General features: G+C 35.2%; 3 protein-coding genes across 3 annotated transcripts; 1 reads left to right on the top strand and 2 right to left on the bottom strand.

The window, feature by feature from the left end:
• Nucleotides 1-6,966: 6,966 nt before the first annotated feature.
• LOC141587568 (uncharacterized) lies at nucleotides 6,967-8,019 on the bottom strand. Its single transcript, XM_074409043.1, has 2 exons — nucleotides 7,566-8,019; nucleotides 6,967-7,505 (listed from the first exon to the last, which is right to left on the bottom strand). Exons 1-2 carry the CDS (start codon nucleotides 8,017-8,019, stop codon nucleotides 6,967-6,969), a joined length of 993 nt encoding a protein of 330 aa, XP_074265144.1.
• A 1,499-nt stretch (nucleotides 8,020-9,518) lies between these two features.
• On the top strand, nucleotides 9,519-10,766 carry LOC141587569 (F-box/kelch-repeat protein At3g06240-like). The gene has a single exon (XM_074409044.1). It carries the CDS (start codon nucleotides 9,519-9,521, stop codon nucleotides 10,764-10,766), a length of 1,248 nt encoding a protein of 415 aa, XP_074265145.1.
• A 1,598-nt stretch (nucleotides 10,767-12,364) lies between these two features.
• On the bottom strand, nucleotides 12,365-16,763 carry LOC141587571 (putative F-box/kelch-repeat protein At3g22730). The gene is made up of 3 exons (XM_074409045.1): nucleotides 15,783-16,763; nucleotides 15,260-15,341; nucleotides 12,365-12,765 (listed from the first exon to the last, which is right to left on the bottom strand). Exons 1-3 carry the CDS (start codon nucleotides 16,761-16,763, stop codon nucleotides 12,365-12,367), a joined length of 1,464 nt encoding a protein of 487 aa, XP_074265146.1.
• Between the last annotated feature and the right edge of the window lie 8,322 nt (nucleotides 16,764-25,085).

Consider the following 25,085-nt stretch of genomic DNA (forward strand, 5'->3'; position numbering starts at 1 on the left):
TTCAAGGTTGATGAACAAAATTTTGATATCCTTTAAGATTTACATGTCTGTCCTTTTGTCATTAGTTAAATGATATCATCTAGGATATTGTGTTGAATTTACTTTATTTTTACATATTTATTATGGTTATTTTCATTAGCAAGATCATTTTCAAGACCATACACCTAAGTTTTTAGGGGTATTTGGTAAAAGACATGTTTGAGGAATTTTTACTAATTATGACACAGTTTAACTAATTTTACTACTTAAAATTAGAGGTGGCAATCGGGTCAGTCGGGTCGGGTTTGGGTCGGGTCACGTCGGGTCGGGTCATATCGGGTCAGCATACCCTTTCGGGTCGAGTCGGGTCGGGTTCGGGTCGGGTCATTTCGGGTCAAATGATGTGTCGGGTCGGGTCGGGTTTGGGTCGGGTCATTATCGAGTCCGGTAACTTAATCGCATTACTATAATTTTTTACCATTAAATTTAGTTTTTAACCTATTATTTGGTTTAATTAATTCATTACTAAGTCAAGCATATTAATCTAAACACAAAATCACTTTCATTTTGATCAAAATTAAGCTTAATAATTGTCGGGTCATCAATTTAATCGAATTCGATGATCGGGTCGGGTCAATATCGGGTCGGGTGCAGGTCGGGTTCGGGTCACCGATAATCGGGTCGTGTCGGGTTACGGGTCGTCATCGGGTCGGGTCGGGTCGGTTTCGGGTCACAATATTTCCGGGTTCGGGTCGGGTCGGGTTTGCTCGGGTTCGGGTCGGGTCGGGTTTGCTCGGGTTCGGGTCGGGTCACTCGGGTCGGGTCAGACTTGCCAGCTCTACTTAAAATATGTTAATTATATCTTCTAATAAATTAATATTTGTCATTTATAATCTACTTTTACAATCTGCTTATTATGTTACTAAATAAGACCTTTAAATTTAAATGAGTTTTATTTAAAATTAACTCATGAATCATGATTAGATTAAGTTTAACTCTCATATTAACAAAATTAAAGATAATTAAAAAAATCTAGGGATATTCTCTCTCGTGTACCCCTCAACTTTTTCATTTTTTAAAATGTACCCCTCTTTTCTTGCAAAAAAAAACTTTGACCGTCAATAACTCTTGGCTACAAGTTCAGAATACGATAATTTTTTTTTCTTCAACTTGACCGTCTTTCAGAGGTCTTCAGTTTGAAAAAGAATTCACTGACGTCTTACTTATCCACTCGTAGTCGGGATTTATGGTCGGTCAAAATTTATTCGTTAAAAAAGCTTTGACCAACTATAACTATCGGCTATGAGTTCAAAAAGCGATGATTTTTTTTCAAATTCAAGGTCTTGCGAGATAATTGGTTTGAAAACAAACTCCGTTTTCTGAACTCGTAACAGAGAATTATTGTCGGTCAATGTTTTTTTGTGAAAAAGAAGGAATACACCTTAAAAAACGAAAAAATCCAGGATTACACGAGAGAATATCCCAAAAATCTATATATGCAGCAAGATGTCATGAACTCCTCATCATAAACATCACCAATGGAACATCTTGCAACAATTTATAAGCTTGAATGTTTTAATCCTTTTATAAGCCAACGCAAATTGAGAAAGACAAGAGAATTAGATTATAACTAGGTTTGATGTCCGGTTCTGTTCAGGCCTTCGGGCTTCCTTTACTTATCGTCTAATTTTATTTTCTAGGAAATAAAACTACCTTAGACTTGCTTAAATCATATGTTTACCATTTAAACTGAAACTAGTTTTGGAGCCCGTGAAAATCACGGGATCGTTAATAATTGACTGTGTTTAAGTGTTTAATTTGTGAATAACTTATATGGAGTAGTCCCCCTCTCTCAATCATTTGTTTAATTTTAATTAAAAAACCACTCACAAATAATTTAAAAAAAAAGGTAAATAAATGAACACGACTGAGGGAGCGGTATTTTAAAACAAAAGTTTAATACACTCCAAATTTTTGATTATGGATGATACACAAACCAAAATGTGAATAGCTTGGTTGTTTTGAAGCGAGGACACAATCCGTCAAATTGAATTTTCGGGTACTACTGGTCTTATGGTCAATCTTGACGCCATAGAAGTATTGGAACATGAATTTGCGCTCCATTGCCGTCCCTTGTTTTCAAAGGATTTAAAAATATGAGTACAAATTTCTACCAATAAAACAAAACATTAAAAGAAGTCACCCTTCCATATATGAACAAATTGCATTGAAATTTATTTTCCACTAAAAACCTCCTAACTTCAAAATATATAGCGTGATTACTTTTTCATTCACTATCCTTTCTTTCTCTACAAAAATATAACCTTCTTATTACTTCACTTATAGTAAGTACACATATAGATATAAAATTTAAATAAATACTCCCGACAAAATCCTAAAACTCGTACAATATGGATAATTATGCTAGTCTCTTAAAAATATTTCTTATTGGGTATGAAAATAATTACGCGAAGTTCAAAGCACATCCATGTTAGGATCGCATTAACATATATATACCTCTTACAATAACATCATTAATTAAATTATCAAGTTAATTAATTGAATTGGCACCTCCAATTAAGACTATTAAATTTAAATATATGAACAGAAAGAAAAGAAAAAAGGAGACACAAAATTCCAATAAAATACTCTAAATTACATAGAGCAGAAAAACTGACTTTTGTAAGGACTGGTAATGTTGGTTTGGACAACCTGGTATCAAATAAGACGATATGAATTGGTATTTTGATGAGATTTTATAGAAAGAAAATCAATGACTCTCAATTTTCTCGTTTGAGTTGCTAATGATTCTTCAATTGCCTGCTTAATTAATGGTTCTTCAATCGTCTCTTTAATTAGTGATTCTTCAATTGTCTCTTTATTATTTAACCATTGCTTTGACCGGCTTAAAGATTATAGAATATGAATTGTTTTTTTCACCAACAAACATTGCATTTTGCCTCTTTATTGCTTGAATGAAGATACTGTTTTTATTGTCGTTTTGGTGCATTTTAAAGTACTTGGCCCTATGTTTATCTAGCAAAGAAACGGTCGTGAACTTTTATGTGAGCAACTTTAACAACTATTCCAAATAATTCCAAGGAAAGGTTACATATATTTAAAATATCACATTTTGTGTTATAATAATATACTCCGTAGTATATATAAGATTAGATTTGGGACAAAAAGTAAGAGATTAAAGTAAGGATCAAAACTTTATAAGTGAACTCTAATAATTATTATTAGTAGTATAAGATGAGCAAAACTAATTACACATTTCTCGGAATCACGCAATAAATAGAGATTTATGCATATACGAATTCTAAACATAGCTTCTTCATATTCGATCATTCATCAAAAATTATAATCAAAACAATACTATTAATTATACTTCATACGAAATATTAGCCTTTCCTAATTCAGGAGAAAATAAAATATAAACAAAACATTCAAAAAAAATATTTATCAAAAAAATATTGCGAGTTACAGAATAGTATATTTGATGGAAAACAAAAAAAATGATTTAAAGGCTTGAAAGCATTGAAATTGAAATAATGAATTGGAGAATAAGAATTGGTTTCTAACTAATTACTATTTATGCATATTATAACACTATGGTAAGATCAAATTGACATGTGCATCGTACTTTAATAATTTGGCTAAGCAATTTGATTTGTAACCTGTTTGACAAAATAAAAATAGAATATAAGTGTTACAAAGGAGACTAAAGTGTAGGAAAGAGTGAAGGACAATAATGCAACATGTCAACAACTTATTAAAGATTTTTGCTACCATTCGATATTTCTAATACACCATTGTAGAAAAAAGAAAAACTGACAAAAATGAAAGAGTCATCCAAACCAAGAAAAAAAAATCTGTAAAGAAGATCCATAGCCATTATTTCGAATCTCGTGCATTGTTATTGATATGTGAGTATGTCATCCTCCTATAATATTAATACAAACACACACAAAAAATAACTAATAAAATTCTTATTAATTCAAAACATAATAAAAATAAAAAATGAAACAATTAATTTAGTTCTCATTGTATACTTTACCTACCAATGTTTTGAATAAAGTTGAAAATTCATTCTCCTACAATATTAATATAAACACAAAAGGTAACTAATAAGATTCTAATTAATTCAAAACATAATAAAAATAAAAAGCAAAATAATTAATTTAGTTCTTTAGCTATACCTTACCTACCAATTTTTTGAATAAAGTTGGAAATTCATTCTCCTGCAATATTAATAAAAACACAAAAAATAATAACAAATTAATACAAAATATAAGAAAAATAAAAAACAAAACAATTAGACTTTTCTGTGTATACTTTAGGTACTATTTTTTTGAATAAAATTGAAAATTAGGGTGAATATAATAGTTATATATATGAAAAATTCTATTACAAATTCTCTCAAAATTTTATGAATGAAAGAAAAATCAAAAATTATGGTACATATATATCGAGTATATATAGTAATGATGAAAGGAAAGTTAAAAGGTCATTTCATTAAATAAAGGAAATAATGGTTAAATAAATAAGGTAAATAAATAAAAAAATTATGAGAGGGGATCAATGGTTTACAATTTTTTTTTCTTTCCTTTTTTGTGTTTATACCTTATATTTTTTTTAAATTTTTTTACCTTATATTTTTTAATTTTCTTAAATTGGTAATCCATATCACTTTTTTTTTTCACCATGTCACATTAAAAATTGTCACGTCACAATTAAACTTGCAATGTCACATTTTTTAAGTTAGCCTTTTAATAAGATTTTATAGATAGAAACTATTATAGGTTTTATAGCCATTATACAACCATAAATTCCAATATTTTAATTTTATTTTTAATTTATTTTGTGGTATTATTTAATTAGATAATTGATTACCGAGAAACTCAAGAGGTGAATTAAGTAGGAAAAAATGTTAATGAAAATTATGGGTGTTAACTGTTAAGTAATATAAAGAGTTTTAATCAATTTATTAACATATTATATTATAAAATTAATTAAATAGGAAAAATATTTAATTAATTTGATGGGTGTTAAGTATTATGAAGAGTTTTAATCAATTTATTTCCATGTTTAATTAAAAAAATGAATTAAATAGGAAAAAAATGTTAATAAAAATGGTGGGTGGTAAGTAATATGAAGAGTTTTAATTAATAAGTTTTAATTAATTTATTAACATGTTTTGCTACAAAAATTCAATTTTAATTATAAATTATAAATTTTATTAACATGTTTTATCACAAAAGTTTCAATTAAAATGTCAATATTAACTATAAATTATGAAATTTTGATATAAATTTCTAAGGTTTACATAAATTTGGTAAAACAATATATTTAATATACAAAAATCATTTAAGAATATAGATAATATCGTTTAATATTATAGATAAGTGAACTAAATTAATTTATAGATAAATGAATTAAATTAATGCCATGTAATAGTAAATTATTCCCGGTTAACGAAAAAGGGGGATTGTCGTTGTCGGTAGGAACAGTGATGATAAGAGACGGGGTAATTGAGTATGAATGTGTGTGTGGCATTTGGGTTATGCGGCTGACGTGAGCTTCAAATGTCTGCGTGGCTTTTTTTATCCTACGTGGCATTGTCTACGTGGACTTAATTGAACATTTTAAGGTAGCCTTTTAATAGTTTTTATAGATGTAGAATTTATCAAAAGATTTTGACACATTCAATTCACTACTCCGTCCGTTGTTAATATTATTACTTTCACGACATCTCATGTTAATATTATTACATTCATTACTCCTCTTATTATTGTTGTTTCTTTGACTACTCACGCAACTTTTACAGTTATATTTATACCCGTTAATTTTATCAAACTCATACTTAAATAAATTTTTTTTTCTTAAATCGAATTCTTAGATAAGTTTTAATACTTTATATATCCTTTGTTCCTAATGTTATTTTCATTACATTTGTTGTGTCTATTGTTACTTTCACTACTCTTGTCGTTATTATCGTTTATTTCACTACTCCCGCATTTAATAATGTTAATTTTCCTACACCCGTTGTTGTTACTATTACTTTTACTACTCCCGCCGTATTATCGTTTATTTCACTACTTCTGAATTTAATAATGTTAATTTCTTCAAATTCACTATATGATTAGATAATAGATTCACATGTTGAAATTTTATTAGTAGTGTAAAGACGATTCATACACCAAGTGTAACTGTATCATCTTTGTTGAGGTGTCTTCCCATATGTGTGTGGGGGGCATTATCCCACATCGGGAGAATAATAGTGAATGGGTTAGTTTATAAGTTAGTGAGTTATTCCTTCTATCACCAATTCGTTTTAGGATGGAATCTCACTTACTTGTGGGCCGGTCTCATACACTTAGTGTTGCGGAGGACTCAACAAGTGATATCAGAGCCTCGTGCTCTTGATCGACCCTATCCATCTAGGGTAGCAACAGTGGGCGACACGGTTGAGGCACTTATAGCCATTGAATACAGCGATAAGCTGCCGATAACAAGTGTTAAATGATGGATAACTGAAGATACATCAATTACAAGTGCCAAAGATTAATGCCAAAATGCACATTCCATTTGGTAGTTCAGAATGTTACAAATCGCGACTCACTTGTAAAATGCATGCAGAAATAACTTTCTGCCTGAGTATTGTTTCACTGATGTACTGCAAGTCGTCTCACAAAAACACTAAGTTTATAACATTAACATGGATTGTTGTTTCATCGAGAAAGTAGGAGATATAAGCGAACAATATTATGAATAATCTACGAGTACAAAATATTGGAGAATGATATAAAACATAAAAAATAATAATTCGTTCTATGCATACAAATCTAAGGGACTGCCAAGGACGAAAAATTAGATGCTACGACAACATGAATTCTCGCTAATCAAACAACAAGAGGAATGAGTAGCGACTGACATTATTATTGGAGGTTGAATAATAAGACAAATAGAGTAGTATTCTCTTGTTCATGGGAAGGACCTCAAATCACGGGCTCCGTATCCTTTGAACAACACCAAGCTCTCCGAATATGTTTCCAGTTCTATATAGTAACTCAATGATCTTTTGAACTCTTGTACTTCACATTTAGTTATATTATAAGCTTCCTTCCCCCAAACAAAATATCCACCATCACTATCACAATAGAACACCTTTTTCTTTGAACTATCGATGCCCTCGAATGTCTTATAACCAGCCCAATTTGATTTTCCTGAAAACCACACAGTCCACGGCTCCTTTTCGTTGTCCTGTTCTAGTACCCATATGGTTGAAGTTACCAAGGAAATGCTGAAAACCGCTAGTGACTCCCCAAGAAGAAACAGGAATCGCAGTGAGTCTTTTTCATCCCAAGTAAATGGCAGTTTCGAAAAAGTTATTTTTTCACTATCAAAGTCGAAGCAACCAAGATGAGTTACATCAATCCTGTTTTTATCAATTTGTCCAAGCCAGTATGCGGACCCTCGAAAGAAAATAGCATTTCGTAGCGAATAAAATGGTCCAACCCTACCTATTCGGTATGGATAACTCATATTGAGGCAATCATTTCTGACGGTCCACTGTTAATTACTGAGTGTATAAACTGCAACGTGCGTCTTTGTAGACTCTTCAGCCTTACAATCTTCGATTGCAATTGCGATCACTTTATAATCCTTACTAACAGGGTCGAACCCAAAGACATATACAGAATCCTTGAGCAAAAAAGGAGACATCGGGCAAGTGGGAAGTACCAAAGATTTGCGAATACAAGGGTTCCACAATCTCAATTCTTCCTGGAAACGAGGACCGTCCTTTCGATTAACAAGGAACAACCCATTACAACCAGCTATCATATGGTATGAGTATGAATCAGGTTTCCTAAAAATACGACCGGTGTTTCGAAGAGTTTCAGCCTCCCGAACTGTCACCAAGCACCCTTCACTAAGGCCTCGCAAACCCTCGAGGGATAGCAATAATTTATCATTTCCATAATTTATTTTGCAACGTTGAAGATGAATTAAAACAAAATTAGGGTCATCGATCATGGAGCACCAAGATTTACACACGCACCTGAATCTTACTAGAGTTTTAGCAGGCAACGTTGTGAAAATCTAAGACCAAACTTCGGGTGGAACGTGCATAAATTTGGGTATATGAGGCAAATGTTCGGGAGTGTCTGACGATGTTTCTGATATTAGTCGCAAATTTGTTGAAGTTTTGCGCTTCTTCCTTGTCTTCATCGTTTCCGCAACACTAGGTTTTGGAGTAAGTAGCAAGAATTTGATGATAAGCGATCAGGAGACTGCACTGCACGAAGGGCTTGCAGTATATATATCAAGTACGTCGGATTTGTGCCCGTCTCAATTTTAAATGAGTCATTATTCCTGGGCCCTAATTCGAACGTGCTTCAATCATATAAATGGATCAATTGCCCTAACTCATACCTAGAGACTAGAGACTAGAGTCCTAGTACTTCGACTAGACTACGAAAAGGTTACGGTTACACTCGGTGTATAAAATCTTCTATACACTGCGAGTAACATTACGACATATGACAATTGTGGCCTTGTGGAAATGAGATAGAATATTTTTAAGTTTGATTTTGTCAAAAATTTGGGAGCCATTTGATATCGATAAGATTATTTTGTCAAACACAAAGAAGGCATTTATGAGACATTTGATATCGATATTATTATTTTGTCGGGCCCTCCCCCAATTTAGTTAATAAAAGAATATTTTTTTCTTATAAATTTATTTAAATAGCATTAAAATTATAAATAACTCTTTACAAACTCATGTATATATTTATTGAGATTTAAAAGTGATTGCATAGCATATATTATATGTACTAGCATAATAATGTTTTAGCTAGTGAATTTGCTTGTGTTCGTTTCAATTTCATTCGTAGAGATGGAAATTCTGTAGCTCACGAGTTGGCTCACCTAGTACCGATTGACTATTCTACTCGGTATTGGGTGGGAACGATCCCGGAGCGAGTTGAACCGTTTGTAGAGCTTGATGCTCTTGATTTACCAAGCTAATGATACACAAGCTTTTCCTTTCAAAAAAAAATAATGTGCCGATAGTTGTCTTTATTTCATTTTATTTTTAGAGGATAATTAATTTATATTCATTTCATCATATTTTGTACGATTTTATAAACTTAGTATGTTATTAAAGTATTAGTTGAAGATATTTCCCTACTTTTGTCGTTCGGTAAATAGTAAATTTTAAAGCCCAAAAAGCCCATTTAAGTCTAAAAACCCAATTTAGTCCATCAGGGTCAGGCTTGGGCCTGCTAAATAGGCCCACATATCTGGCCTAGCCCAGCCCAACCCGCATATAGGCCATTTTTATTATACGGGCCCGGCCCAAGCTTGCATAGGCTCGGCCCATGATCACCTCTAATGTCCATGTCTAATTAGAAGATTCTAGATGTTTGTGTTTTATGGAAACTCAAACGAATAGTGTGAATTTCCAATTACCCTACTTCCGTACGCGCAATTTACCACCATCAGTATCTTGCGATTTGATTCTGAAGAGCATGAAGAAGGTAAAATTATCATCATCATCATCATCATCAAGCTATTGCCAACATGTATCCCACGTATCAGAACTCAAGTACTTACCACCAGAAGTTTGGACTCAAATTTTTGCAATATTGCCGGTTAAAACCCTAATACGACTCAGGTGTGTTTGTAAATCTTGGTGCTCTATCATCGATGACCCTGATTTCATTAACATACATCTTGAACTATGCTCAATTAATGTTGACAAGAATAAATTATTGTTAAGTGTCCAAACGTTTATTAAACGCCGCCCTAGAGGTTGTGTATACATTATGACAGTTCGTCGAGCTGACACACTTGGAAAACCTGCTAACATTTACAAGAACCCTGGATACTATAGTCTTTGCGGGAATTGTGACGGGTTGCTTCTAATGTGCCGCACTGGCCTCGATCATTGTCCTGAAATGACAATACGGAACCTTAGTTGTAGAAAATCGTTGCTACTTCCCCCTTGCCCTTTTCCTCAATTTTATAATCGTCTTTCCGATTATATATGTGTATTTGGTTTTGCCTCTCACAGTAAGGATTATAAAGTAATTTTGATCACAATTGAAAGAAATGAGGATCCAAAGGCGATGATGAATTTTGCAGTTTATACACTAAGTGATCAACGATGGAATGTCAGAAATAATGGCTCCGGTATCAGCCATGATTACTTTAAACGTATGTTCGAGTCTTCTCCTTACAGGAAATTTGATTGTTACTTTCAAGGGGCAGCGCACTGGTTTGGAAATGATCCGTGTGGGGATAATGGTAATTATAGAATAAAACATACCCATCTTGTTTCCCTCGACTTTAGTTCGGAGAAATTCACCTTTATGGAACTCCCAAATACTTGTGATGAGCAAGAAACTTTGTGGTTTATGTTTCTTATTGGGGAATCGCTAGCTATTTTCTGTATTTCGCGAGTAAGTTCAAACATATGGGTGCTGGAACAGGAGAGCGGAAAGCGGGAGTGGACTTTATGGTTTTCAGGAATTTCGAGCAAAGCTGGTTTCAACTTATTCAAATCGTACTCACGCGAGAATTCAGTGGTATTCTACTATGAGAGTGTTGACGGTAGTAGACATCTTAGGTGTGGGACAAAGTCCTATAATCTTGCGGATTGCCGAGTACAGATTCATGGCAAATCTATAAAATGTTTTAGAGAATTGCAAAACTATTCCGAGAGTTTGGTGTTGCATAAAGGATATGGAGCTGAAGACCTGCCTTCTTTTCCATAAATGAAGACCCTCTGTTGGCAAACAATGGATATGACGGACTGTGCTCTTTCTTTATTGATGTTTGAATTAATTAGTTTCGCTTTATTCGTTATTGGTTAATCGGATAATAATCTTTGCGTGTTTGCAAAACGTACGTAAGACTTGCATATCCGCCCCCCTCCCCCCACCCCACTCGAGCATAGTTGTTACTTAAGATACTCGAGGATTAATCAAAATATTCTGGATTCAATCTTCATCGTGTATCGTAGTTTGAGCGCTACAAACTTTATAATTTCCTTTTTGTTGTCGATTGTTTTCAGATTGCTCTTTATAACTACTTGTATAAAATTAGGACAGTAAAGATGGAGATTTACAGTTCAATAGAGAGCTAGTAAAACTGTAAATGTGTCAGTTACTCGTACTAGTCATTCCTCTTGGCTTTCGCTGTGTGCTTCGACACAATTGGATAGTTCAACCCGTATTCCATATTATATATGCATTGAAAACTTGTGTTGCTGTCAGAGAGGCACAAGAATGGTACTGAAAGTTCATAGCAAGCTTGCACTGAATCATAAGCTACAAATACAATTTAATAATTTTTGCCAGAGGAGTTATACTCAAACTCGTAACTCTCACTTCATATTGATCTTTTCTCATTGAATTACTCATATACAAGATGTGAAACATTAAACCGTCATTTGCAACTTAGAGTTGTAAAGAACAAATACAATTTTATAACTTCTGCCAGTACTTATACTTCTACTACTCGACATGTAAGCATTCATTCATATGAGAAAAGTTACACAGATGTACATCAATTAATCTGACTTCAAGTTAACTCCTAAGAATGGCAACGAGTTTCAAACATATGGGTAGTTGTTTAATTGTGAGAATGGGCGAAGAATTCTACTCGTATATAGAAATCAGTAATCATGAAAAATCTATAAATAATTGAGAGAAAGAAATATAGACAACCAAAATGTAAAACAAGTATATGAAGAATTCAAGCCATAAACAGCCAAGGAATGCCAGTAAAAAAAAAGAAGCTACAGCAATATTATGCTAGAAATAACACGAATTCTCGCTTCTAAACAAGCGAAAGGAATGATCGGAAATGATATTTTCTTTCCTTCGAAGTTCCTTGACAGACAGCCAGAGGTTTTTCCCAAAACTATTGGGAAGAATAATAAAGTAGTTAGTATTCTTCTTATTCATGGGAAATTCCTCAAATCACGGGCTCCGTATCCTTTCGATAGCACCAAGCTCTCCAAATATGGTTCCAGTTTTAAATGAGAGCAAATATCTTCTCCGAGCTCCTGCACTTGGCAACTACCTATATAATAAGCCTTGTTCCCGCAAACAAAATAGCCACCATCATCCTCGCAATAAAACACCTTTCGACTACCTATATAGCCCATATTGAATACTTCATAACCATCCGGACTTGATTTTCCCGAAAACCATCGAATCCATGGCTCCTTTTGGTTATTGTCCTGTTGTAGCACCCATATGCTGGAAGTTGTCTCGGAAATACTGAAAATAGCTAATGATTCTCCGAGAAGAAACAGAAAACTAAACGTCCTTTTGTCCCAACTAACTGGCAGTTTCAAAAAGGTTATTTATTCATCATCAAAGGCAAAGGAACCAAGATGAATAAATCCGCTACTATCTCTATAATTTTGCGCGACCCAGTATGTTACCCCACGAAAGAATACAGAAGTTGATAGCGAAGAAAACAGCCCATACAAATTATTAGCTTTCAGATTAGTGACATTGAGGGGATTATCTCTTACAATCCATTGTTGATTACGGAGTGTATAAACTGCAAAACACATCTTTAATGTGAACGCAACTACTTTATAATCCTGACTATCAGGGGCGAACCCAAACAAATACTGCCAATTGTCAAACGGGCAAGCGGGAAGTAATAACGATTTGCGAATAGAAGGATTCCACAATCTCAATTCTCTATGGAAAGAAAAGCCATGTCGTCCAACAAAAAGCAACCCATTACAGCTACCTATAATATCGAACCAATCAGATTTACTAAAAATACAACCGATATTTCGAAGAGTTTCAGCATCCCGAATTGTCAAACGGTGTCCGACGATACCCTCAAGGGCTAAGACTAATTTATTATTATTTCTATAATTGATTTGGGAAAGTTGGAAGTGCAAGTGAACAAAATCAGGATCATCGATAATAGAGCACCAAGATTTACTTACGCACCTGAATTTTAATAAGGTTTTCGCCGGTAATGTTGACAAAATATGAGTACCAATCTCGAGTGGTAAGTAGTTTGCTTTTGAAATACAGGACAACTGCGATGGAGTTGTGGGATTCTTCTTTGTTTTCACAGCAGTAAACGGTAATTTCTGAATTAGAGGGTGGAAGGAGGCGCCTCCTTGTAAGTCAGATACAGGGAGATTGATCGTCGAATATAAGTTAAAATTTATTTAACACATCTTGTTGGTGGCTTGGGATGGGGTTTAACTCATCTTGTTGGTGTCTTGGTGGTTATATTTGTTATTCTTTGGGTTGATATGGTGTTCCCCTTTCCCTCGTCCTCCCCCCACCTATTGTGTCCATGGATGAACATAATCCATCTTTCTGTCAAAGTCTGGTATTGCATTTGAGAGTGATTAGTGATATGATGATCCCCTCCCTCTCTCCCCTCCCCCCACTAATCGGCTCCATTTTGCGTTTTTTAAAAGGTTTATGCTTCGGTTTTTGTTTCTTAGTGTTGGTGCATGCAAGATTAGTTATGTTGTTGTACGCTGGAATTTCGTCAGAGTTTTATCAGTCGTTGTCGTTGGTGGTCGCGTCCCTTGGTGTTGGCGGATTGTTTTCTTGTCTGCCTTGGTTGGTGTGCTGGGTATGCCATGGTATTTGATTGGAGCGAGTCAGTGGTGGTGTGGTGTCTTTTAGTGATCAGGTTGGTCTGAGTTGGGTTCCAAGAGGTGGTTTAGATTGCTTCGATGATCTAAAACACATCATCATGCTGCTATCTATTTCTCTGTTTATATCAATAATAACCCCTTATTGGTTATGGGTGTCGTCCTGTCTCATAACCATTGAGGTTTCTCGTTCTGTCTTGTTTTTCCTAATAATAACATTCTATTGCAAAGGGTATCTCGTCCCTTAACTATTGGGGTTGTTGTTCGTCAGAATTTTAAGGGGTCGAGAATGACGACTGTAACATTACATCTGGCTTGTGTTGTGCTCATCTCTCTCTGGTCTTCTGAGATGGTTTTGGTTAGGGGGCTGTTTAGGTTGATGATTTCTATATCACTAGCTATCTATTTATTCGCTTTTCTAGGCTATGAGTTTCTTGTTCGCAGGGTTTGTTTTTCAAAGTGTAGGAGTTTTCTCTCCTCTAGAAGCAGATTTTGGTATGCATTTCGTTTTTTTCTTTCTACGTCCTAGTGGCGTAAGTGCACTTTGCGTATTCTTGATGGTTGAAGGGTCTCATTTGTCTCCAGATGATGTTATTCATAGCCACAGGGTAAATCTCTGAGACACGGATTTGGGTCTTATTGCACGTATTTCTCCTAAGCTTTGTCAATTAAGATGGGTAAAGATATGCTCGATCATTTGGCCAACTCTAATCGTCCCTTCAAGAACTATGTGGATGTTGAAGTAGATCTCTGTGTGCAGCCAGTTGTACGCCATCAACAACCTGGTGCATTGGATCATATGAGTTAAATATCATCTGTATAAACCTCTTTTTTCCGTTGCTAAAAATTACCTACAAATGTCGTTAATTGTTTTATTTTCAAAATAACATACCCAATTTCAAAAAAAAAATTATGAGATGATGAATTTCTCGAATTTTTTCCATAATTTAAGGGGATTTTTTACTTAAATTTCAACAATTGGACAAAATAAAGAAGCTCCAAATCCCATTTCTAATTGCAATCATCTCAAGTTACCATATTATGCGATGCGCTCACCTTTACGAAGTATTTACGAGCCCAAGTAGTAAGTACTAATGATCGAGGAAGTGATAGAGAATACTAGTAACAACTAAAGGCTCGTGATTTTGTGATGGAGGAATAGAAGATCGAATATGTATAGCCTTTACGTATGTGCTGCGAAGTCTAGACAGCTACCTAATATCACGATACTATCAATGAGGTGACCACTGACTGCCAACTAACTGTTTACATTCAAAGAAAACACCTTGCTTACCTGAGAGGTTGTGTACTCAAACTCTCGCAACTGTCGCTTACAATATGCGAAACTTGAAACCGTCGTTTGCATTTTAGAGTTGAAAAGAAAAATCGCGATTTTATGGATTCCTAATTATTTCGGAGCTAGCTAGCATGTCAAAATTTGCTCCTAGAACATCTTAAGTAACCAATTCAGATCACTTGTAATACTAATATTTATACTCCTACTCAGCATGTATGCTCGCTCATTCAGTCATATAAGAAAAGTTTCACGTACAAATGTACAGCAATTTATCGGACTTCACGTTAACTCTCAAAAATAACAGCGAGTTTTATATATACGGCAGAACTGCAGCAAATATTCAGCAACGGTTTTAACATCTGTAGTTGTTTCATTGTGAAAAACTGAAACTGGTGAAGAAATCTGTTAGAAATCAATAATCATGAAAAATATGAAAATAATTGGGAGAAAGAAAAAAAAATAGCTAATAGATATTTGACCCGTCAACCATTTAGACGAATATTCATCTGAAGTGACTAATTGATCGGTGGAATGCAAGGCAAACAAAATAGCTAATAGAGCTAGAGCTGCTAGACGAATGATAGCGATTGACATATTCAAATTTGGTAGACAAATAGAGAAGTATTCTTTTATTCATGGCCCACTCATCAAATCACGGGCTCCGTATCCTTTGAATAACAACAAGCTCTCCGAATATGTTTCCAGTTTTTCATGAAAACTGATGTATCTTTTAAGCTTGTGCACTTGGCGACTAGCTATATTATAAGACTTGTCTCCACAAACAAAATAGCCACCATCACGAAATAACACCTTTCGACATTTTTTATAGCACAAACTGAATACTTCATAACCATCCCTACTTGATTTCCCCGAAAACAATAGAGTCCATAGCCTCCCTACGTTGTCATGTTGTAGCACCCATATGCTGGAAGTCGCCTCAGAAATACTAAAAATAGCTAGTGATTTTCCGAGAAGAAACAAAAACCTAAGAGTGCTTTCGTCCCAACAAAATGGCAATTCCAAAAAGGTGACATTTTCCGTATCAAAGTCAAAGGAACCAAGATGAGTTAATAATCCGCTCCTTTCTTTATCATTTTGTCCAAGCCAGTATGCTGCCCCTTGAAAGTTAATAGCAGTGGATAGAGAATGAAATAGCCCACGCCTATTATAACTGTTCAGATTACAGACATTGAGACGATCATTTCTGACAGTCCATTGCTGATTACTGAGCGTATAAACTGCAAAATACATTTTTGCATAGTCTTCGCCCTGACCATCATCTAATCCAAACACAACCACTTTATAATCCTTAAGATCAGGGGCAAACCCGAACAAATACCAACTACAACCAAGCAAAGAAGAAGAAAGCGGACAAGTGGGAAGTATCAACGATTTGTGAATACAAGGGTTCCACAATCGAAATTCTTTATGGTTACCCTGAGGAGCAGATCGTTCCACTAAAAGCAACCCATTACAGCTACCGATGAGACGGTACGTGTAGGAATCATATTTAATAAAAATGCTCCAATTCTTTCGAAGAGTTTGAGCATCATGAATTGTCAACAAACACTCTTCATTTTCAGGGTATCCCAAACCTTTGAGTGTTACTAAAAATTTATTATTCTCAGAATTTTGATAATGCATGTGAGCAAAAGCAGGGTTATCAATATCAAAGCGCCAAGATTTACACACGCACCTGAATTTTAATAAAGCTTTCGCCGGTAAATTTGATAAAATTTGAGTCCAAATTTCGGGTGGTACGTACTTGGATTCTGAAATACAGGGCAATTTCGATGAAGTTGTGGGATAATTACTGCTCTTCATTGTTTTTACAGCATTAAGTTACGCAGTAATCGGCAACAAGTTGAGGACTGCGCATGGTGATGGTCTGACGGACCTTGTTCTTATTATTTAGGTTTTTCGAAGATGTATAAGTTCAATCCCGTTTATAATTGTCAAATGGGTCGGGATGGCGGGTAGGAGTTTGGTTATTTCGCGGGTTTATTTAGGTTTCGGGTCAGAAAAGGATTTGATCATGCGGTGCTTTAAAATAAACTAGTTTTAACCCGTGCAAAATTTGCACGGGGATATAATTTCAGAAAATTTGTATTAATATAATAAAATATTAATAAAATATAAACATTGATTTTCATACTAAATTTCTTTTATAATAATAATTCATTTTACTTTTATAAAAGGCAATTTTCATTTAAAAATAAAATAAAATCTACTCTACTATTATAAATTATAGCGGTTTTACACCGTGAGACGGTCCGTTATTATTAAAACATTCATATATTATAATCAATAATGAGTTCTCTTTATATATATAATAAGACCGTCTAACTATGTGAAATCGTCTATTCGTCTTATATATTCTATATTAATGATCTACATTAACTAACCCAAATTAACGGCACACACTCGACTAAATAAATACTCCATCCCAAAATCGTAATTGTTTCACTCAACCCTAAACACTATAATTATCGTCAGCCTCCTCCATCTTCAACCCATCTTCTTATTCTTCTATATATCTCTCCACCTCCCTTATATTGGATTATTTTGTCTTCTTTTGTGACTTTCTTCATTTTATTTTTGTTATCATTGATAATAAAATCTATTTGATGAACATTTTAAGTTTTTAGTTTTCTTGGATACTGTTAATAAATAAATTATTGAATTTTGATAAATTTTAAAATTTATCATTTTTTTTCCTATAATAAATGAGGTTCTTGAAATATACAGTAGTGGAGTAGTAATTTCTAACGTCATTGTCAAACAAAAAATGAAAGTATGAAAGCAGTTGAATTTTAGAGAAAAAAATGCTTTTTGCAAGTGGGGAAATTGTACATGATGACATGAATCAATCTCATGGCTTTAGATGATCTTGTATTCATGTTGAACTTATTAACACGGATTTGATTATGTGGTAAACCCGTGCAAATTGCATTTAGTGAAAGATAAGAGTGGCTTTTAGTTGTAGTATTGGCTTCTTCGAGGGGAATACGAGAACCACATTTAGCAGAAAGATAAAATTGGAGGTAGTACATCCGATGTTCATTTTTCTCCACATCAGTAAGAGGATTATACATCTGATGTACTACCTCCAATTCTATAGTTTATGAGCATTCTAATAAAGTTTTTGAGTTTTATTTTAAAGTTTCTGAGTTTATCCACTTAAATATTAAACTCTAAAAAACTACAATAAAACTCAAAAACATTATTATAATTTTAGTTAAATTTGAGTTTTGACGGAAAAAATATTAAAATCTAACTTCTAAACTATAATATGCTCAAAAAAATACACATATGCTCAAAAATAAATACAATTTGAGGTAATAAACTCAAAAAAATACATATATGCTCAAAAAACAAAAACAAAATTGGAGGTAGTACATCCGATATATGTTCATTTTTCTCCACATTTAGTAGTAGTATTGGCTTCTTCAGGGGGCATGCGGCCGTATTCAACAGCCGGATACCCTCGGTTCTCGCAACTGGGGAATTAGAGATTCCAGATGAGGCCACAGATGTAACTGCAACTTGGGGAACAGTGAGACACACTTGGGTGGATGATAAGAAACATGACTACAGTGTTAAGATACCGCCCATGTCAGCGGTAACTCTTACTCTGTTTGTAAAAATCGACGAGTCTCCATTTGGTGGTACGATAACTCGGGATCTCTACGATGGTGTCTTTAGGATCGAAGCTGAATATGGGATTGAAGAGCAAACTACTATCCGACATTTTACCCTATCAAGTAAAAATGATTTTTTTTTTTGGGAAACAAGTAAATTGAAATATTTAGGGAGTACTAAAGTATACATTTTTCTACTCTTGGATGGCATATGCAGGTGCTTGATGGGAAAATTAGCATGGAAGAACAAAACATTGAATATGATGAGGTTGTTATTAGTCTCACAATCATCTCTTATCTATTACGAGTAATAGTTTTACTCCCATATTAAAAATGTACGGGTTACTTTTAAATATGCAATCAAAATAGGAGTATGCGTTATATAAATGTATCATATATCATATATAATTTGGATAAGTCCTTTATCAAATTCAGTCCAAATGCACCGCCTGATTTTAGGTCCCACATGGCATCCATTCTGAAGATGCGTACATCTGATTGTTTTGGGAATTATTTGGGTGTACCGGTCGATATTCCTTCGAAGAAATCACTTGTGTTTCATCCTTTGGTGGATAGGCTTACAAGTCGCATCTTAGCCTGGTCTTCTCTACACCTTAGTCAGCCCTGTAAGCTGCTTATAATCAACACTATTATTTTGGGCTCAATCCGTTTTTTGATGGCTTCTATTCCTTTTCCAATTGGAATATGCAAGAAGATTGACTCTTTGATCGCGTCTTTTTGGTGGCGCAAAGATGTTCGACATCGCTCTATTCACTGGCTCTCTCGGGATTGTCTGCAGCTTCCTCGTGTAGATGGCGGCCTGGGTTTGAAATCTGTCTCTTTATTAAGCCAGGCAACTCTTATAAAAAATTTCTGGCGCATACATCATCAACCGTCGGGTTTACTATCGAAGTTTATTGTTCCCAAGTACAAGAAGGACCTTCCTATTCCTGCATCAAGATCAAAGGTCTCTCATCCTTCGTTTTTATGGTCTGGTTTATGTCGTGCAGGTAATGCTTTGTCTCCTGGTTTTTCATGGAAGCTTGGTAATGGTTCCTCTGTTGACCTGTTATCAAGCCCTTGGGTGAATGGTTCTACCCCGTCGGTGCGTTCTTCTTCATCTGCTTCCACGCTTGTTCTTTCTCATTTGCTCTCTGTCTCTGGTAATTGGGATCCTTGTACAGTTTATCGTTGGTTTCTGCCTCCTTGTGCTAGAGCTATTCTCGCTATGGAACCTCCTCGTATGGATATTGATGATTTCATCTACTGGAAGTACACGGAGGATGGAGTCTATTCAGTTCGCTCAGGATATGATTTCTTGTTATCCCATATGTCCTTTTCCTGCTCTCCCTCGTTTTACTCTTCCTTTCCTTGGAAAGTCCTTTGGAGTCTTCGTGTTTCTCCTAAGTTTCCTCTTTTGGTTTGGCGTATAGTACATAATATCCTTCCTTCTTTAGAAAATCTATCTATCAGAGGCATCCAGGTTAGTAACTCCTGTGTGTTTTGTCACTCTTTTTCGGAGTCTTTAGATCATCTTTTCCGCTCTTGTACTGTTTCTAGACATGTTTGGCTCTCTTCGGTTCTTGGCATTAATTCTGTTGCTAACCCTTCTGTTTGTCTGCAACGATGGCTTGCAGATTTTATTGGATATTTTCACAGGAATACTACAGAAGCTGATCAGTGCCTCCTTCGTTTTCTTTGTATTATAAAGGCTATTTGGATGACTCGCAATTTGGTAGTCTTTGAAAATTGTTGTGTTGATCCAGTTCAGATTTTACACCTGTCCGACTATCTTCTTGCATCTCATTCACAGCTGCCAGTGTTTTGGCCTGCCTTTTCTCGGACTTTTCCCAAGATTTCTATATCAACCTTAACTTTTGCTCCGTCTTTATCTGTGATTACTTACTTTATTCCTGTTCACAGGTCATCTTTTACGGATTGCTACACCGTCTCTTCTTTGGATACGCTGTCATGCAATCCAGTGGTTCAAAATGTCAGGGCTACCACGGTGTTTGCAGCATCGACGAAAGGCCTGCTTCTCACCATGTACAGAGCTCACTCATCTTCGCAAACCTCCGTCTCTTTCAAAGTTACGTCAAAAAAATTATCTTCAGTTCTGGCCTCCACAAAGTCAGTACCAATCGAATTGCGCCACTCTTTAAGCGCAATTCGTAGTTTCCTTCGTATGTATTCTCACTGGTCAGTTAGTTTGGCCACTGGCTGATGTTGTATACGTTGTTGTTTATTTATATATGCAGTTCATTATTGTCAAAAAAAAAAAATATATCATATATAAAATAAGAATAAGGGGGGTTTGTCATACCAAGACTGTTTCTAGCCCTCTATGACGTCACATATAACGATTTTGCCCCTGGTAAAGTATCTTACGTTTCTTTTCACAGCTTCCCTCTTTACCACACAAATTCTTCCTTTTCCTTTTCCTTTTCCTGACTCTCCACTGGCATCTCCTACGACACTTAATCGATCGATCGCCGACGTCCTCTACTGCTATTTTCTTCACTTACGGCGACGACATGATATGTTTTATTACCTCCTCCTTCTGTTCGGCTCTTTGCACTTGCGCTGATTCATTTATCTCGATCCGATTTCCACTGGTATTGTTTGCTTATTCCGTTTTCACTATTTATATTCTATTATCATCGCATCACATACATCAAATGGACTGATATCATAAATTTTTGGTGTTATTATAGTTGTTAGAATCGCATACGGGCCTGGGCCGCACCCGTCGAGGAGGAGAGAGTGTCCAGATTACAAGTCCAAGGAGGTTCCATCCCAAAACCAATTGGCAATGGGAGGAGTAGCCCCTTGGATTATAAACTAGATCACTCTTCTCTATTTCTCCGATGTGGGAGACCTACATGTGATTCTCCACACGCCCCCTCACATGTAAGGTCTCTTTTCGATCGATCGACAGGAACGCCGCAATTTTTCGAACCTGTTTCGTCGGGCGGGAACGTCGTCGCTTTTCGGACCCGCTAAATAGTGGCCCAGTTTTTCGTCGGACGGGAACGTCGTCGCTTTTCGAACCCGTCTTCGCCTCACAACCCAGGACTAAACCTTGGGCTCTGATACCATATTAGAATCGAAGAGAGGGGAAAACATAAAGGGAATCGTTGTATTATTGATGATAATCGTTCGTGTCTGAAACAGTTACAATGATATCGCATTTATACTAGTCTAAAGATCCGAAGATAATAATCGTATCTTCTAATATTAGTAGCATAATATACTTTATTATATAATATTATATTATTCTGAATACGGTATATTACAATATACCGTAATATCTTCAACAATAGTCGGATTTTCATCATGTGATTACAAAATTGGGAATTTGTTTGCCTAAATCCCGGGTTTTTATTTCCTTTATTATTATCGGCGCCATGTGTTCGATGAATTGCTAAACTAAAATTCGTATGCTCTTTCGTTAATCCTGTGTAATTATTTTTTCCTTCTTGCAATTTTTGTCTTCTCGGAGGTTCTTACGTTCATTCGATTTATGAATTTTAATCGTCTTTGACGATAGTGGTTTAGCCCATGTATAGCTGTGTTGGATCTGTTTTACTATTTCCATATTAGTGCTACTGCGTGACATATCTAAATACTGGACTCCCTAACCAAAATAGTTTTATGATGCGTCGATATGGTCAAATGACTATGGTTTTACTGTTATGGTGTTAGTGCAGAAATGTGTAGGCTTTCCTCCTATCTAATCCAATACAATTTTCCTGCTTGTCGCGGTTTCGAAATCTTGACCATAAATAGAACATCAAAGATTTAATCTCAAAATGAGCTGGTTTTGGCCATTGACACCGTTAGTGACCGGCGGAATAGAATCGGGAGACATGATAAATAATCAATTAAAGCATAGACATATGATTTTTTTAAATAAATTTTGACCATAGGTACAACAACATCAGAGCCTTAATTCCAAAATGATTTGGGGTCGGCTGACATGAATCATCCTTTAGAACTGTCCATGGGTATGTTGAAAAAATCCGTATGTCAAAAGGTGAATGATACCATCATCCTTTCCTTCTATTTATCGCCTTCGTGGCCAGTACCTAAGCCTTAAAACACTAGCCTAGAACTTCGCCTAAACGCTATCACAAAACTCAATCAATACACTAACCGCTGCCACGGTTTACGCCTTCAACTGACGATGGTTAGTTTTTGCCTCTACCGTTGATATATCGGAGAAATGAATGTGTTCCCTTTGCTATTAAAGGCAATCGATTGGCTCCATCGAAGTTGCTTTCTGAAGTGAGAATTCTAATGTCTTCATTTCGTTTATATTATTGTTTGTTTACATGAATGGATTAACTGTTGTAGCTACCATTTCTTAGGTGACACGATTGTACGCCGTCATACTTTATGTGTTAGAGAATTTAGGTGTAGACGGGAATATATGCTCATCAGATGTTTGATGAAACGTCCCTACTAAAACTGAAATGCTCTTTTTTCATGTCCTTTTTTTACCGCATTCTTTTTATGTCTAATGGTATGCGTCTATGATAAGTAGTAATTTAGCGTCATTTTACTCATCCTTTTATCTTATTTTACGACTCGATTTTGTGTGATTAAACGGTTAAATAGCTCATTTATTTACTAATTTATAATAATTAGTCGTCTTAGTCATGTTTAATAATTAATCGTATTTTTATTGTAATTTTCGTATTGCTATTACTTTACTAGTTTATAACTAGTTTATAATAATTAGTCGGCTTAGTTATATTTGGTAATTACTCGAGTTTTTATAATATTAGTATTAATATTATTTTATTGTTTATATTTTGTAGGAGAGGTGGAATAATAAAGAGGAGATTCGAGTTATGAGTAATTTGAGACGGAATTGAGACGATTCAAGACGGAGTCAAAGGATGAAAATGGGAAATAAACAAAGTCAAATCTTGACTTTAGCAAACAAAATACCAACAGTACACCGTCATCAACAATTCACCTGCAAACCTGCAGTTGCCATCCCCATTCATTTACATAGCCATCATCATTCATTCATCATCATCAATTCAACATTCATTCACCATTCATCTCCATTTTTCTTATAAACTTACCATTTAACCCGAATATCATCAATCATCTCATGCTCCTTCTCGCCTTTGTCAACCCAGATTCGAGCATTACCTCCTCCTCATCACCATCTACATCAATTCAATTCACCAGCTCGCCTGCTCCGTCAGTCCTCCGTGAAATCACCACCCCTCTGCAACAACCCACGACAAGCAGCAGCAGCAGCTCCACCTTCATCATCCACCATGGCTACCATCATCCCATCACCATTTCCATGTTCACCTCAAACCTGCATCCCGTACTCATCAGCATCACCATTAATAACCACCTTCAACCTCCATCGTCCTTTACCATCAACCCGCAACAACAGCAACCCCACCATCTCCAATGCATAATCAGATTCGAGCTCGGAATCGAAACCGAGCTTTTATGAAGCTTTGTGCTCCATGCCGGTGCCCCGGCAGCCGACTCCTCAACCGGCAAAACACACCAATTTGTTCTCCTTTTTGTGAAGGCCTCGCTACCGGTATAGGGACCGGCAGCCGGCCAGCCGGCAAAACGCACCAAATCAACAATTTTGCATCAGTCTTGTTGTTCTCTACCGGTGCCCCGGCGGTCGACTGACCGGCAAAACACACATCCCACTTGATTTCTGCTCTTTTCAATTGCCCTCGCTGCCGGCATCAAGCCAGGCCGCCGGTGGACCGGCAGAGCACCTCTGCTGCGTTTTGAGTCCCGTATTCCCCTTTCCCCTTTTTCCTTTTTCTGGGATTTTCGATTGTTTTTGTTTGTGTAATGGGTGTCGATGGTGTTTTGAGGGAATTAGAGAATTATTAGGATTATTATTATTTTTGTCATTATTATTAGTAATTAGTAACATTATTAATTAATAAATTAGTATATAAAGACACTTACTCACAACATTAGATAACACCTCACTTACCCATTACACTACCTTAGAATTAAATTAGACTAGTTCATCTTATTCTCTCTCAATATTGTAAAACCCTCATATTTCCTCCCTTATTTTCATTCAATAAAAAGTTGTTATCTTTCTTTAATTATTAGTTTAATTCTTCTTTTGTTCATTCAAGTTCTTCTCTTTTCATTAGTTTACAATTAGTAATTTTGGGTTGTATTTGGAGAATTGAAGAATCCTTCCATATTTCAATCAAGTTCCTTTCTTTCTTTATTGAGTTGGTATAATTTCTCTTCCTAATTTCATTTGTTTACATTTGTTTTTCTTTCAAGTTTAATCTTAATTGTTTATGTTAGATTGTTGTTATTCTCTCTCTTGTTCATCTTTTCTCTTCTCACCATTGTTGTTTACAAGATTGAATCTTTGATTTCTCATGTTAAAGATTGAGTCTTTGTGTTTATTGAGTTAAAGCTTGTGCCTTTAAGTTTAATCTTCATTGTCTCTTAAATTAAATTGTCTTTCCTTGAAATTTGA

Source organism: Silene latifolia, chromosome 6 (assembly GCF_048544455.1).
Source record: "Silene latifolia isolate original U9 population chromosome 6, ASM4854445v1, whole genome shotgun sequence".
NCBI classification, from domain to species: domain Eukaryota; kingdom Viridiplantae; phylum Streptophyta; class Magnoliopsida; order Caryophyllales; family Caryophyllaceae; genus Silene; species Silene latifolia.

Coding starts and splice junctions, on each gene's coding strand:
- LOC141587568 (XM_074409043.1), bottom strand. CDS start 8,019: ATGATCGATGACCCTAATTTTGTTTTAATTCATCTTCAACGTTGCAAA. Junction 7,506..7,565: donor CGTTGCAGTTTATACACTCA/GTAATTAACAGT, acceptor CATACCGAATAG/GTAGGGTTGGACCATTTTAT.
- LOC141587569 (XM_074409044.1), top strand. CDS start 9,519: ATGAAGAAGGTAAAATTATCATCATCATCATCATCATCAAGCTATTGC.
- LOC141587571 (XM_074409045.1), bottom strand. CDS start 16,763: ATGAAGAGCAGTAATTATCCCACAACTTCATCGAAATTGCCCTGTATT. Junction 15,342..15,782: donor CAAGTAGGGATGGTTATGAA/GTATTCAGTTTG, acceptor GATTTCTAACAG/ATTTCTTCACCAGTTTCAGT. Junction 12,766..15,259: donor ATATTTGCTGCAGTTCTGCC/GTATATATAAAA, acceptor TCGATATTATAG/GTAGCTGTAATGGGTTGCTT.